This window comes from Neoarius graeffei, chromosome 8 (assembly GCF_027579695.1).
Source record: "Neoarius graeffei isolate fNeoGra1 chromosome 8, fNeoGra1.pri, whole genome shotgun sequence".
NCBI classification, from domain to species: Eukaryota; Metazoa; Chordata; class Actinopteri; order Siluriformes; family Ariidae; genus Neoarius; species Neoarius graeffei.
The window spans coordinates 27847482-27861105 of record NC_083576.1 but is presented as its reverse complement, the minus strand read 5'-3'; the positions used below and the strand labels follow the sequence as shown (position 1 = coordinate 27861105).

The following is a 13624-nucleotide window of genomic DNA, read 5'->3' as shown; positions in this document are numbered from 1 at the left end:
GCGTTTTGGTGATGATGCATGGCCATATACAGGCGAGGTAAAAACTGTCATCACCCAACAGGTGAACACTTGACTGTCACGCTTTCGTGCGCTTGAGTGGTCATGCTTGCTCACAGGAGCCAGTCATTATGGGAAACACCTGATGCTGATTTGAGCGCAATCAGCACACGCATAGGACACAGAGGCTTTGCAAAGTATTATCATCACTACCACTTTTGTTTCTAGCCATGTTTCTAGACTCTGCTTTCGGTTTCGTGTTTTGATTTTGTAAACATCATGCCTGCTAATAAACACTCTTCCTGCACTTAGATCCATCTACCGCCGCATACCTGACAGAACACTTCACCAAGTCTCTGTGAAAACAGCGTCCTTATATACGCGTGCGGATTGTGCTCAAATCAGCATCAGGCGTTTCCCATAATGACTGGGTCCCAAGTGTGCACACAACGTGCTCCAAAGGATCCCCAAATGTAAATGCACTTAAATATTGGTGAAGGTTAGGCTGTGCCGAGCCGCTGTGTTGATGCTCATGTTCACTTCACTGGATAAGAATGCAGTTCACCTTGCTGCAGTTCTGAAATTTTTTCTTTTAATTCTCACCTTTGTGGAAATAAAGTGAGCATACCATAAGGTTCTTGACCTCTCTGTTCGACACTGAGTCCCACCAAATGTTTGCGAGCCATTTTTTCCCCTTCTGAATTTAGAAATTTCTCTAGCTTTTCCCTCGATGATTAATTACTTTTGGTAAATTAAATAATCTGATGTCTTTGTTTCGTTCAGAACAATTTTCAGATCCAAAAGCACAGCAAAATCTTCCCATACCAATCAATAACAACTAACTTGTCTGACTGAAGCACTACAAGCATGCCTCCTGTCATGGCAGCGTAGTTACTGTTGCTATGAAGGTCATGTGACGGTGCAAAGTTTCTGTACACCTGATATTTTCTTTCCTCCATGGTTACCCATGAAATATAACTAGTTTGAAAAAATATCTTCAATTTTAAGTTACAATTTGTGATCTATGGCTTAGGATATCACCAAATTGTTTTTCAAACAGTGGAATATCCATGGATGTGAAAATGGCGACTTGGAGCAGAGGCTTCTGGGAAGGGTGAGCTGGCCCCTTTAAGTTAAACTGTATGAACAATCGAGATGGACTAATCATAAATTTATTAACTAGCCTACTGGGCAAGTAAAAGCTCCAGTGAGTGGCCCAGTCCCATGGTTTGTAATAAATGTAATAAAGCACAGTGAGCTAGTTAGCTAGATAAGTGCATTAATATAAACTAACAAACAAGTATAGTGGAGTGCTGTTATAACACAGTAATTGGGATCCAAAGAATCTGATCATGTTACGATGATCTGTGTTGTAAGATTCTGGAAAATTTGTCATGGCTTGAGTAGAAAACATTCTATGAGCTTTATTTTTTAGAGAAATCAGTCTCCTGCAGATATCCGATAAAGAAATTACAAGAACTACGATTGTTTTTACCATGCTGATAACTTTTTTTTTTTAATATTGACTGTCAATTAAATAAACAGCACATAATAAAATATTTTGCTGCCTGTCACATCCGCGCAATCGCACCTGGCACGGTTCGAACTCTCACTTGCGCGCTTCTGCACCTCAAAGACTGATTACATGCACCTGTCCTGGATTAGAGCAATGGATGCTTATGTATGTTATTGAAATAAATTTTATTTACATGTATCTCATCTCATCTCATTATCTCTAGCCGCTTTATCCTTCTACAGGGTCGCAGGCAAGCTGGAGCCTATCCCAGCTGACTACGGGCGAAAGGCGGGGTACACCCTGGACAAGTCGCCAGGTCATCACAGGGCTGACACATAGACACAGACAACCATTCACACTCACATTCACACCTACGGTCAATTTAGAGTCACCAGTTAACCTAACCTGCATGTCTTTGGACTGTGGGGGAAACCGGAGCACCCGGAGGAAACCCACGCGGACACGGGGAGAACATGCAAACTCCACACAGAAAGGCCCTCGCCGGCCCCGGGGCTCAAACCCAGGACCTTCTTGCTGTGAGGCGACAGCGCTAACCACTACACCACCGTGCCGCCCCTATTTACATGTATATGCATACATAAAATAAATGTATTATTTACAAAACTTTTTTTTCTATCGTGACATCCTATGTTTGCATTGCAAGGTGTTAAAAATGCAAGTTTTGGCCCATGTAAGCATAAATCTATACAGCGTAGCAGCACCGCCGAGTTAATTACAAGTCATTATAAAATTACAATAGCAGTGAGAAGAATATGGACAATTGTGGAATAATTAACTGCATGTATTAAGTAAACGAGAAGTGTTTAAAGAATAGAACAATGATTACTGTGCAACAAGCACAGTTCAGGCACAGCACATAACGCAGCACATTTTAATCCTTGGTTTTTACTGAAAAAGTCTCCGACTTTCGTTTGTTGAAATTTTGTGTGGGCCTGTAGTTGGACGAAATGAAGCTCATTTCTTAGATGTATGATGTTCGCCACAGAAGTATTGTTGCATTCAAACCACCTTAATGCATTTTCAGGTAACTATTCTTCAGAGTCGAGACTGTTGAGTTCTCGAATGCAGCGGCATAAAGTTAAATTTAAATTCTGGGGGTCATGAGCTGACCATGTTACAAAAGTTTTCTTATAATAACTCTTCTAACATGATGGCGACGTGCTGGGTGGCAACCTGTTGCAGCAGCTACCGTTTTTTTTTTTTTTTTAGTTTTTTGTATTTTTTTGTTACTTCTGTCCATATCTGTGTGTAATCCTTTCAGCCACTTATCACAGGTACTGTGAGACAACGGCTACTTTCTATTTCAGACTTTTTCTTTCAGTTTTTGTAGTATTTTTGTCACTACTGGCAACAGAGGGTAACAGAAGCAATGGTGAGAGCATTGTTTACACATGCGACCAGCTGAACGTGCTGCATAAACCTGTGCTCATCATCATCATCTTTTCCCTCAGGGCCTGCACTTGGCCTTGGGGTGCATTTGCTCAGGGAAGTGCTGTTCCAGCAGATGCGTAAAGTCCTTGTTATTCATCATTTTCTTTCTTGCCTGATGGTAGTCAATATCTAGCAGCTTCTCAACATTTGTCCATGTTTTGTTAGATGCTCTTTTATCAAACAGGACTTGCTTCTGCAGAGCATTGTTTTCCATATGGCATACATGGCCCATGTATTTTAAATACTGTACATGGCAATAGTCACGTATAGAATGAGATTTAGTGATTTCATGTAATTGCTCATTTGATATTTTGAACGCCCAGTCGAGCTGTCCTTCGACTTACGTAGCTGGGTCTACATCCTTTTTGCGCTGGCTGCGCGATGGAGCATTTATTCTCGCGAAGCCTCCCAATACCATCTTCCTTAAGAAGCCATTCCACACATTTTCGACCTTTTGGAGATCAGCAGCTGATAAGTCATACGCCTGAATATCATATAGTAGGCGGGATCTCACACAAGCTGTAAGAATCTTCATACGTGTGCTCAGATAGATTTCTCTGTCCGTTAGACAGCGTTTCAGCTCATCCCACTTTTTAAAAGCAGAAGCAATTCTTGAATGCAACGCGGCAGACGATTTTGCGGTGTTGGTAATAACATCAACATCAACATCTAATAAGATGACCCAAGCAGCGAAACTCCCTGACATTCTTGATGTTGATGTTATTCACAGTGATTAGGGATTTCTGAGCCTTGATTGATTCGTCAACGTTGAAAGCCATGGTCTCTGTTTTTGTGTACGATAACTGTAGTCCAAATCTGGTAAAGGTGCTGCTGCCCAGAGCGAGGCCTGAAATCCCGGCCGAGCTGCAGAGGAGACGCTGGGGTTGCAGAGCTGGAGCTCAGCTGAAAGTAAAGGAGAGGAAATACAGACCTGCTGTTCCAGCGATTATTATGGGGAACATGAGGTCTCTCAGAAGTAAGACGGATGAGCTCGCCGTGTCAATCAAGACCCAGTGGGAATACTGCAAGTGCAGTGGTTTGTGTTTCACTGAGACATGGCTGCACTTGTATATCCCAGACCACAGCGTGATGGTACCCAGCTTCAGTATTGTTCGGGCAGACAGGGATGTTACTAGCAGTGGTAAGAAGAAAGGAGGAGAGACTGCACTGTATGTGAGTGAGAGGTGGTGTAATCCCAGACATGTGCATGTGAAGGAACGTCTCTGTAACCTGGAAATTGAACTGCTTGCTGTGGGGATGTGTCCCTATTATCTGCCTCGGGAATTCACGTCTGCCATTGCCATCACTGCTTAAATTCCTCCATCAGCTGATACAATGGTAGCCTGTGAGATCATCAACTCCACTGTTTCTAAGTTACAGACTCAATATCCCAATGCCTTTACAGTAATCACCGGGGATTTTAATCATACTCCACTGGACAAAACACTATCAACTTTTCACCAATATGTTGACTGGCCTGCTAGAGACAAAAAAAAAAAACCTTGAATCTTCTGCATGAAAATGCTAATGATGCATATAGCGCCATAGCCCTCCCCCCCCTTGACAGATCTGATCACAACCTGGTCCTACTAACCCCTAAGTATGTCCTTCTTGTTCAGTGGCAGCCTTTCCACACAAGGACAGTGAGGAGGTGGACTGAGGAGGCTGCTGAGGCACTGCAGGACTGCTTTGAGTCAACAGACTGGGATGTACTCTGTGAGCCACATGGGGAGGATATCAACGACATGACAGACTGCATCACAGAATACATCAGATTCTGTGAACACACTACCATGCCAACCTGGACTGTATACTGCTTCCCTAACAACAAGCCATGGATCACCAGTGACTTAAAAGCACTTCTAAACAAGAAGGAGGTAGTGTTCAGATCTGGAGACGGTGAAAAACTGAGGATAGTGCAGCATGAACTCTGAGAGAAACTAAGGGGTGTAAAGACACCTACAGGAGGAAGCTGGAGGCCAAACTCCAACAGAACAATGTGAGGGATGTGTGGACTGGAATGAAGCAGATCACGCAGACCCCCCCAACATGTAGCTTGTGTTATAATTACAGCATTGAGGTCCTTTGCACTACCATGAAGCGAATTAAGGTTAAACTGAAATGAAAATTTCTGTAAAAGTCTGTTTTTTCCATTCTCAGAGGAAAAAAAAAAATCTACAAATTAGTGATTTGTCCATCTCAATCCACAGCTTTATCTCCATGTCAAACCAAAAATAACATTTCAAGCCACAAATGCCACTAATAAATAATAAAATTTATGCTGCCATGTTAACATGATGTAAACTACCTGTCCCTCACAAGCTTCATACCATAAAAGCCTCCTTAAAGAATGTGCGCTTTACTGACGTTTGTTGTACCTGAGAGTTTCAAGCCTCGCTCTCCAACCTGTGTCTCGTATCCATGAGGCATTTTGAGGATGGCATCATGGATGCCAGCAAGCTTGGCTACTCTATATACTTCCTCTGGCGGGGCGTTGATGTTCCCGTACTGCAGATTGTAAAAGATGGTGTTGTGGAAGAGGACTGCATCCTTAAGACCAAAGAGAAAAATCAAATGTTTGCATCAGTTGTTTATTAAGGCTAAATCTATACTGTATTAAACTCTCAAAATTTCTATTACCAAGGGCTCTGCATTAAGATCAATAGGTCCGAGTTCAATATTGAGACTTGTACATTTCACCACTGAGCAAAAACAAAAAAAACTGAACTCAGCTATGATCATTATTCAGAAGTGCATTATTTAAAACTCTTGTTTGGCAGAAATCTTCACATAAGATCTGAATATCCAGTTTACAAACTATTTGCTTCCTTTGTTAAAATAATAAGATGATTAATAATACAGATAATGCATAATAATGTTATCAGTTTTGGTCTCTTAATAATCGATATTTATCTGCAAAGGACACTGCTATTGAGTATTGAGATACCAAATTCGCTGAATGTTATCATTACAGCATGAGCACGTGCCATCAGGCAAAAGGATATAAACAGTGTTGGATTACACCATTATTAGCCTAATGGCCCTTTTCCACTACCCTTTTTCAGCTCACTTCAGCTCGCTTCAGCTCACTTCAGCCCGACACGGCTCGCGTTTCGACTACCAAAAACCAGCACGACTCAGCTCGTTTCAGCCCTGATTAGCCCCTAAAACTCGCACCGTTTTGGAGTGGGGCTGAAGCGAGCCAAACCGTGCCGACTGAGGTTGGGGGCGTGAGCAGACACTCCCCTGTGCACTGATTGGTGAGGAGGAGTGTCCTCACATGCCCACACACGCCCTGCGAGCGCGCTGGGATCTGTAAACACCGCAAACCCGGAAGAAGAATAATTATGAATTACGAGAATTTCTGAAGCCTTATGCGCCTCGCCTCATCTATACGCTCTTGCCAGTATCTGTTGGCGTTGTCGGTGACAACAAGCCACAGCACCGAGACCAGCAACACTAACGACTCCATGTCCTCCATGTTTATTGTTTACTATTCGGGTCGTGAGACTACCGCTGAAAAGCTCACTGAATCAGTGACATAGAGCATCGTGGACGAGTTCGCGGAGCGCAAGGCTCGCCGTATGCCCTTCAAATAATGCGCGCAGTAGGCTATTGATGTTTTATTATGAGCCATGTACAGTATGTCGCCTAATGTTTTTTTTTGTTTCTGAGTTACATGTTCGTTTGAAGGACTTAATGTACAAAATAACATAGTTGCACCCCGGAGTGTTGAAATTGGTAAACACAGTGCATTCAGTGAGGTTTGCGCCGCCCTCCTTTTATTTCTGACTCTTCCTGTCAGCGTTGCAACCTCTGAGCGCTCATTCGTATGCCCTTCAAATAATGTGCGCAGTATAGGCTATTGATGTTTTATTATGAGCCATGTACAGTATCCTAATGTTTTTTGTTTCTGAGTTACATGTTCGTTTGAAGGACTTGATGTACTAAATAACATAGTTGCACCCGGTAGTGTTGAAATTGGTAAACACCGCAGTTGCGGACATTTTGTAGCCTAAAATGATGTTATGATAAGCTTTAATAAAGGGCCCGGTCATTTGCCCCGCCCCCGGCCCGGCTCTGACTTGTTCCGCCACTGTCACTGATGTCACTGTTTGCGCTGCTTAACGGCATCACATGACGTCCACCCACTTTCGCTAACTCCACCCAATGTGTCCACCCACTTCCAGCCAGCACGGTTCAGCGCGGTTGTAGTCGAAATGCAACTCCAACAGCCCCGCTCAGCTCGACTCGGCACGGCACGGCTCAGCCGCGTTTGTAGTGGAAAAGCGGCATAAGTTTCCAGATAAATGCCAAGGGAATTCAGCAGGTCTGCTCTGGCAAATGAGGCTCATCAATGAGTATAATGATTATTGCTGTGTTCATGCTTAATACTTAGTGGCACACAAGCTGTAGTGTTTACTCCTACAGCTAGCATTACTCCATTTGTGCTCTTAATTTGTGCTCCAGCTACATTTGTGCTCTTAATTTGTGCTCCATGCTTCATCAAATTGTCTCTGTATTTATGCATTCACTTCTTTAATGCCATGCATGGTTTAATTTCTATCTGCTGATGTTGCATATTTTTCAAATAAGCTCCCCAGACCAAAAAAAAAAAAAAAAAGCATCACAAGTGTAATTTTTCCCTTAATACTTGGTTATGCCCCATTGCCTTAATAACAGTGTCAATTCTGCCAGAATTCCAGTAGTGTCTAGAGGATAGCACCTGTCAATTTTATCCCACTCTTCAAATAAGGGTCTTTACACACCAGGGGCATGAGTACTCATCTCATCTCATTATCTCTAGCCGCTTTATCCTTCTACAGGGTCGCAGGCAAGCTGGAGCCTATCCCAGCTGACTACGGGCGAAAGGTGGGGTACACCCTGGACAAGTCGCCAGGTCATCACAGGGCTGACACATAGACACAGACAACCATTCACACTCACATTCACACCTACGGTCAATTTAGAGTCACCAGTTAACCTAACCTGCATGTCTTTGGACTGTGGGGGAAACCGGAGCACCCGGAGGAAACCCACACGGACACGGGGAGAACATGCAAACTCCACACAGAAAGGCCCTCGCCGGCCCCGAGGCTCGAACCCAGGACCTTCTTGCTGTGAGGCGACAGCGCTAACCACTACACCACCGTGCCGCCCGGCATGAGTACTTTCACACAAAATGCAAATATTATGCAGTGAAAAAACGACATTATTTTGGAATGAGGTCAGTTTTTCTGTATGGAACGGTCGTCATGTGGTGACTTAGGTGACAGGAGTAGACAGATTCTTGCCCTTCTTGGTTAACTGCTATAGCATAGCAAGATAGATAGATAGCCATATAGATAGATAGATGGCTAGACAGACAGACAGACAGACAATCAGATAGGGCAGTGTTGTGAAAGACTTTGTGCTTAATGAAAGGCTATAATATAAATATTTTACATATGCCTACATATTCAAAATGTACACTATACTAGACTTACTGTAAGCTATACAACAACTTGGCCAATCTCAGACAAAATACCAGATACTGTTCTGGGTCAATAGGGGTGATAGGCCGGGTCCTTTGCCTCCTCAGATCACTTGCAGTCCACTTGTATCCCCAGAAGGGCCACAGAATGTCCCACAGACATACCATAATATGCCCAGTACCAGCTGTAGTAAAGATTCAGCTCCTGAACAAGGCAGTGGAAATCATCTCTTTCTCTACCCTGTAAAACAGGATGTTCCCAAAAAAACCTCTTCTTTTGTTGATTGAGGAGGAGGTGGACAATATCACCACCACCGGATGAGATTGAATCCATACTTTTTTCTGAAGAATGAGCTGGTGAAAATCTATTCGGACCTTTAATTCAAACAAGTGTTGCAACTGTCACAAATTCGCATCGCCACCAGTGTGAATAGTTTTAATGTGAAATTTTCGTAGGTGAATATTTCACATTTTCATTTAATTTATTCATCATATCCCCAATGTATGAAGGCCATAACCAAATGCACACACAGTAGAGTCTGGCCAACAACAGACAACTTGGTTTTATGCTGCAATTTATATTGGGACTATGATCCCCCAAGAAAATTACTGGGCTCTGAGATCAATGCTACGAGTTTATTTATATTAACTGAACAAGTATAGTTTGACACAGGGGAAGAATAAAATATTTATTGCAGTATAACTGTAACAGAGAAATTGTAGTATTTTTATAAAACTCACCTGAGGTACCACACCCAGAGCTTTTCTTAAGCTCTCCAGGCTGACATCTCGAATGTTCTGGCCTGCAATATAGATGTTACCTCGTTGGGGTTCATAGAAGCGAAACAGCAACCGTACAATGGTGCTCTTCCTATTTAAAATAGGAAAAAAAAGAGGGAAAAAAAAGTTTAGCAAAATGTACGAGAGAAACATCAGAAAACAAGACATCCTAGAAGCTGGTGGTGAAGAGCTAAAGAAGTGATGCTTTTACCCAGATCCACTCCCACCAACAATGGCCACTTTTTTCCCAACTGGTACTTCAAAGGAAACCCCATTGAGGACCTTTTGCCCCTCCATATACTCAAAGTAGACATCCTCGAAGAGGATGGAGGCCTCCTGTGGGGTAATAAGCAGTGGGGGGGCCAGGTCTCTCTCCTGTAACACAGAAAGCACACAATGGGTTTATCGATTCATGAAATAAAATAAAAATATATTAACATTTGAGCAGTTTTTTTTGGGGGGGGGGGGGGGGGGGGGGGGGGGGGGACTTGGCATTTTTCATCCTTGACCTGCTACTCAAAACATTCAAGTTGAGAAATTTGGGTCATTCCATGTCAATTCACACAAATGCCCAAAACCTCCCCAGTGACACCTCTTCAATTTGCCTTATTTTTATTTTCTTAGTGCCTTATGATGTCAAATGAAAGAACCCAAAATTTTAGCTTCCTAACTCTATCGTTTTTTGAGTTAGGGTGCCACACCCACTTTTGGGGTCCGGGAATTGCGCACTTAATTTGCAAGCATTTTTGGAGGCCCATATTTTTTGTTCTAAGGGGGATATAGACCTGTAAATTGCTATATCTATGTATTCTGGCCCTGTCTATTAGATTCTGCACCTAAAAATAGCACAGGTTTACTAACTTTATAGATATTAACCCCTTAAAAGTGGATTTTTTAACGACAATTTTTTTTTGACATTTTGGGGGTCCATATCTTGGAAAGTTTTTATGTTGATAGGGTTTCAACTGATTTATCATCATATTTGGGAACTCTACTGTGTACTTAGAGAGTTTCAGGGCACTCAGAGCTTTGGTGGGGGTATAGGAGGGCCCCAAATATGGCTTCGGGACAAAATTATCATTTGGTACGCCCTACTTCAGGCCATTAGTTGGCCATGTGGACACATGATGACTGGAATGAACCTTTAACCCTATCAACAGACACCTTTTATCAAACTTTTAAGCCAATAAAAACTTTGATTATCCAACTCCTTCAATATAAACTAAGCATTTGTATATGGTACTATTTTTGCATATTTTCTGAAAAATCATAAGTCCGGAAAGTAGGTCAACTGTTGTTTTGACTGCCTATTCATGTTTAAGGTAGTAAAAGCACACCCATATAGTGGTTTTAATCTATGGGAAGATTATTTATACCCAATACCCCATATTGGCAATTACAAGGGATAAACCCTTTCCCGGCTGTTTCACGATGCTGTGTTTTTTTTTTTTTTACATTTGACACCTTTCCCTGTATCCAACCAAACTCTGACCACTATACACTCTGTTAAATGCATCTTTCAAACAGGAAAGGGAAAGATGCAAACAAGGGGATGATCCCAAGAAAAACATCCTGGTTGCTTTACTACATATATTCTGACATCCAATCTGGAAGTTAAACCTACACTCATCAGGGGTTTTTTTTTCAAGAAAAGGGGAAGGGGCCCCTAGCCACTCATGTGGGGAAAATTAGCATATCAATTAGTAAAAAGGGGAAATTATATATATATATATATATATATATATATATATATAAATATATATATATATATATATATATATATATATATATATATATATATATATATATATATATATAAAAAAGATTATTTTATTATAATCATTATAAACATGAAGGGGGCAAGGGTATTCATGAGGAACTCTATATATTTTTCATTTATTGATCATAAAGACATCTAAATGTTAACAGTTTTATGCTATGTGTTCATTACTTACAATAATTGGTTGTTTCAATATCAAAGTCTTGAGCATATGGCTCAAACCCACTGGTATTTTCATGAACATTTAGCATTAAAAAAACCAAAAAGAGATATCTGTAAACAAATGTTTCACTTTTGTAACAATTATTTTGTATACAAAGTAAAATTAATTTGTAACAAACTGTGACATCACACAAAGGCTCCCAAGCTGAGTATTTGCTTGCTTATAAATATCTAAACTGAATTCACAGAGAAAAGAGGATTGTTTCAATAAGGCCACTGTAGGGAGAGGAAGGCACCAATATTCGGTGTCAGTTTGTTAACCAAAAAATCCCCTGCTCATGGAAGATGGAACAAAATACTTGCAAGATTGGTTTGTCACTAAATGATGACTGCCATAAAGTTGTATATTCTAGGCAGAAAGGTCTCTTTACTGTTGCCAGTTTTCCTGCATCTGATAGGAGACTACTGGAATATGCAAAAACAGTACCATATACAGTGGGGCAAAAAAGTATTTAGTCAGTCACCAATTGTGCAAGTTCTCCCACTTAAAAAGATGAGAGAGGCCTGTAATTTTCATCATAGGTACACTTCAACTATGAGAGACAAAATGAGAAAAAAAAATCCAGAAAATCACATTGTCTGATTTTTAAAGAATGTATTTACAAATTATGGTGGAAAATAAGTATTTGGTCAATAACAAAAGTTCATCTCAATACTTTGTTATATACCCTTTGTTGGCAATGACAGAGGTCAAACATTTTCTGTAAGTCTTCACAAGGTTTTCACACACTGTTGCTGGTATTTTGGCCCATTCCTCCATGCAGATCTCCTCTAGAGCAGTGATGTTTTGGGGCTGTCGCTGGGCAACACGGACTTTCAACTCCCTCCAAAGATTTTCTACGGGGTTAAGATCTGGAGACTGGCTAGGCCACTCCAGGACCTTGAAATGCTTCTTACGAAGCCACTCCTTCGTTGCCCGGGTGGTGTGTTTGGGATCAGTGTCATGCTGAAAGACCCAGCCACGTTTCATCTTCAATGCCCTTGCTGATGGAAGGAGGTTTTCACTCAAAATCTCACATACATGGCCCCATTCATTCTTTCCTTGACACGGATCAGTCGTCCTGGTCCCTTTGCAGAAAAAACAGCCCCAAAGCATGATGTTTCCACCCCCATGCTTCACAGTAGGTATGGTGTTCTTTGGATGCAACTCAGCATTCTTTCTCCTCCAAACACGACAAGTTGAGTTTTTACCAAAAAGTTCTATTTTGGTTTCATCTAACCATATGACATTTTCCCAATCCTCTTCTGGATCATCCAAATGCTCTCTAGCAAACTTCAGACGGGCCTGGACATGTACTGGCTTAAGCAGGGGGACACGTCTGGCACTGCAGGATTTGAGTCCCTGGCGGCGTAGTGTGTTACTGATGGTAGTCTTTGTTACTTTGGTCCCAGCTCTCTGCAGGTCATTCACTCTGTCTCCCCGTGTGGTTCTGGGATTTTTGCTCACCGTTCTTGTGATCATTTTGACCCCACGGGGTGAGATCTTGCGTGGAGCCCCAGATCGAGGGAGATTATCAGTGGTCTTGTATGTCTTCCATTTTCTAATAATTGCTCCCACAGTTGATTTCTTCACACCAAGCTGCTTACCTATTGCAGATTCAGTCTTCCCAGCCTGGTGCAGGTCTACAATTTTGTTTCTGGTGTCCTTTGACAGCTCTTTGGTCTTGGCCATAGTGGAGTTTGGAGTGTGACTGTTTGAGGTTGTGGACAGGTGTCTTTTATACTGATAACGAGTTCAAACAGGTGCCATTCATACAGGTAACGAGTGGAGGACAGAGGAGCCTCTTAAAGAAGTAGTTACAGGTCTGTGAGAGCCAGAAATCTTGCTTGTTTGTAGGTGACCAAATACTTATTTTACCGAGGAATTTACCAATTAATTCATTAAAAATCCTACAATGTCATTTCCTGGATTCTTTCCCCCCATTCTGTCCCTCATAGTTGAAGTGTACCTATGATGAAAATTACAGGCCTCTCATCTTTTTAAGTGGGAGAACTTGCACAATTGGTGGCTGACTAAATACTTTTTTGCCCCACTGTACAAATGCTTAGTTTATATTGAAGGAGTTGGATAATCAAAGTTTTTATTGGCTTAAAAGTTTGATAAAAGGTGTCTGTTGATAGGGTTAAAGGCTCATTCCAGTCATCATGTGCCCACAATGCCAACTAATGGCCTGAAGTAGGATGTACCAAACTGTAATTTTGTCCCGAAGCCATATTTGGGGCCCTCCTGTACCCCCACCAAAGCTCTGAGTGCCCTGAAACTCTCTAAGTACACAGTAGAGTTCCCAAATATGATGACAAATCAGTTTAAACCCCATCAACACAAAAACTTTCCAAGATATGGAGCCCTAAAATGTCAAAAAAAAATTGTCATTTAAAAAAATCCACTTTTAAGGGGTTAATA

General features: G+C 41.7%; 1 protein-coding gene across 5 annotated transcripts in view; it reads right to left on the bottom strand.

Moving 5' to 3' along the window:
• The window catches only part of abcb7 (ATP-binding cassette, sub-family B (MDR/TAP), member 7), a 172016-nt gene that overhangs the window by 21009 nt on the left and 137383 nt on the right, over positions 1–13624 (bottom strand). For all 5 annotated transcript variants that reach the window (XM_060927517.1, XM_060927518.1, XM_060927515.1 and 2 more), the window contains 3 exons: positions 9430–9593; positions 9180–9309; positions 5344–5515 (listed from right to left, as the gene is read on the bottom strand). In XM_060927517.1, coding sequence (XP_060783500.1) covers positions 5344–5515; positions 9180–9309; positions 9430–9593 — 466 coding nt within the window. The remainder of the gene's footprint in view (positions 1–5343; positions 5516–9179; positions 9310–9429; positions 9594–13624) is intronic.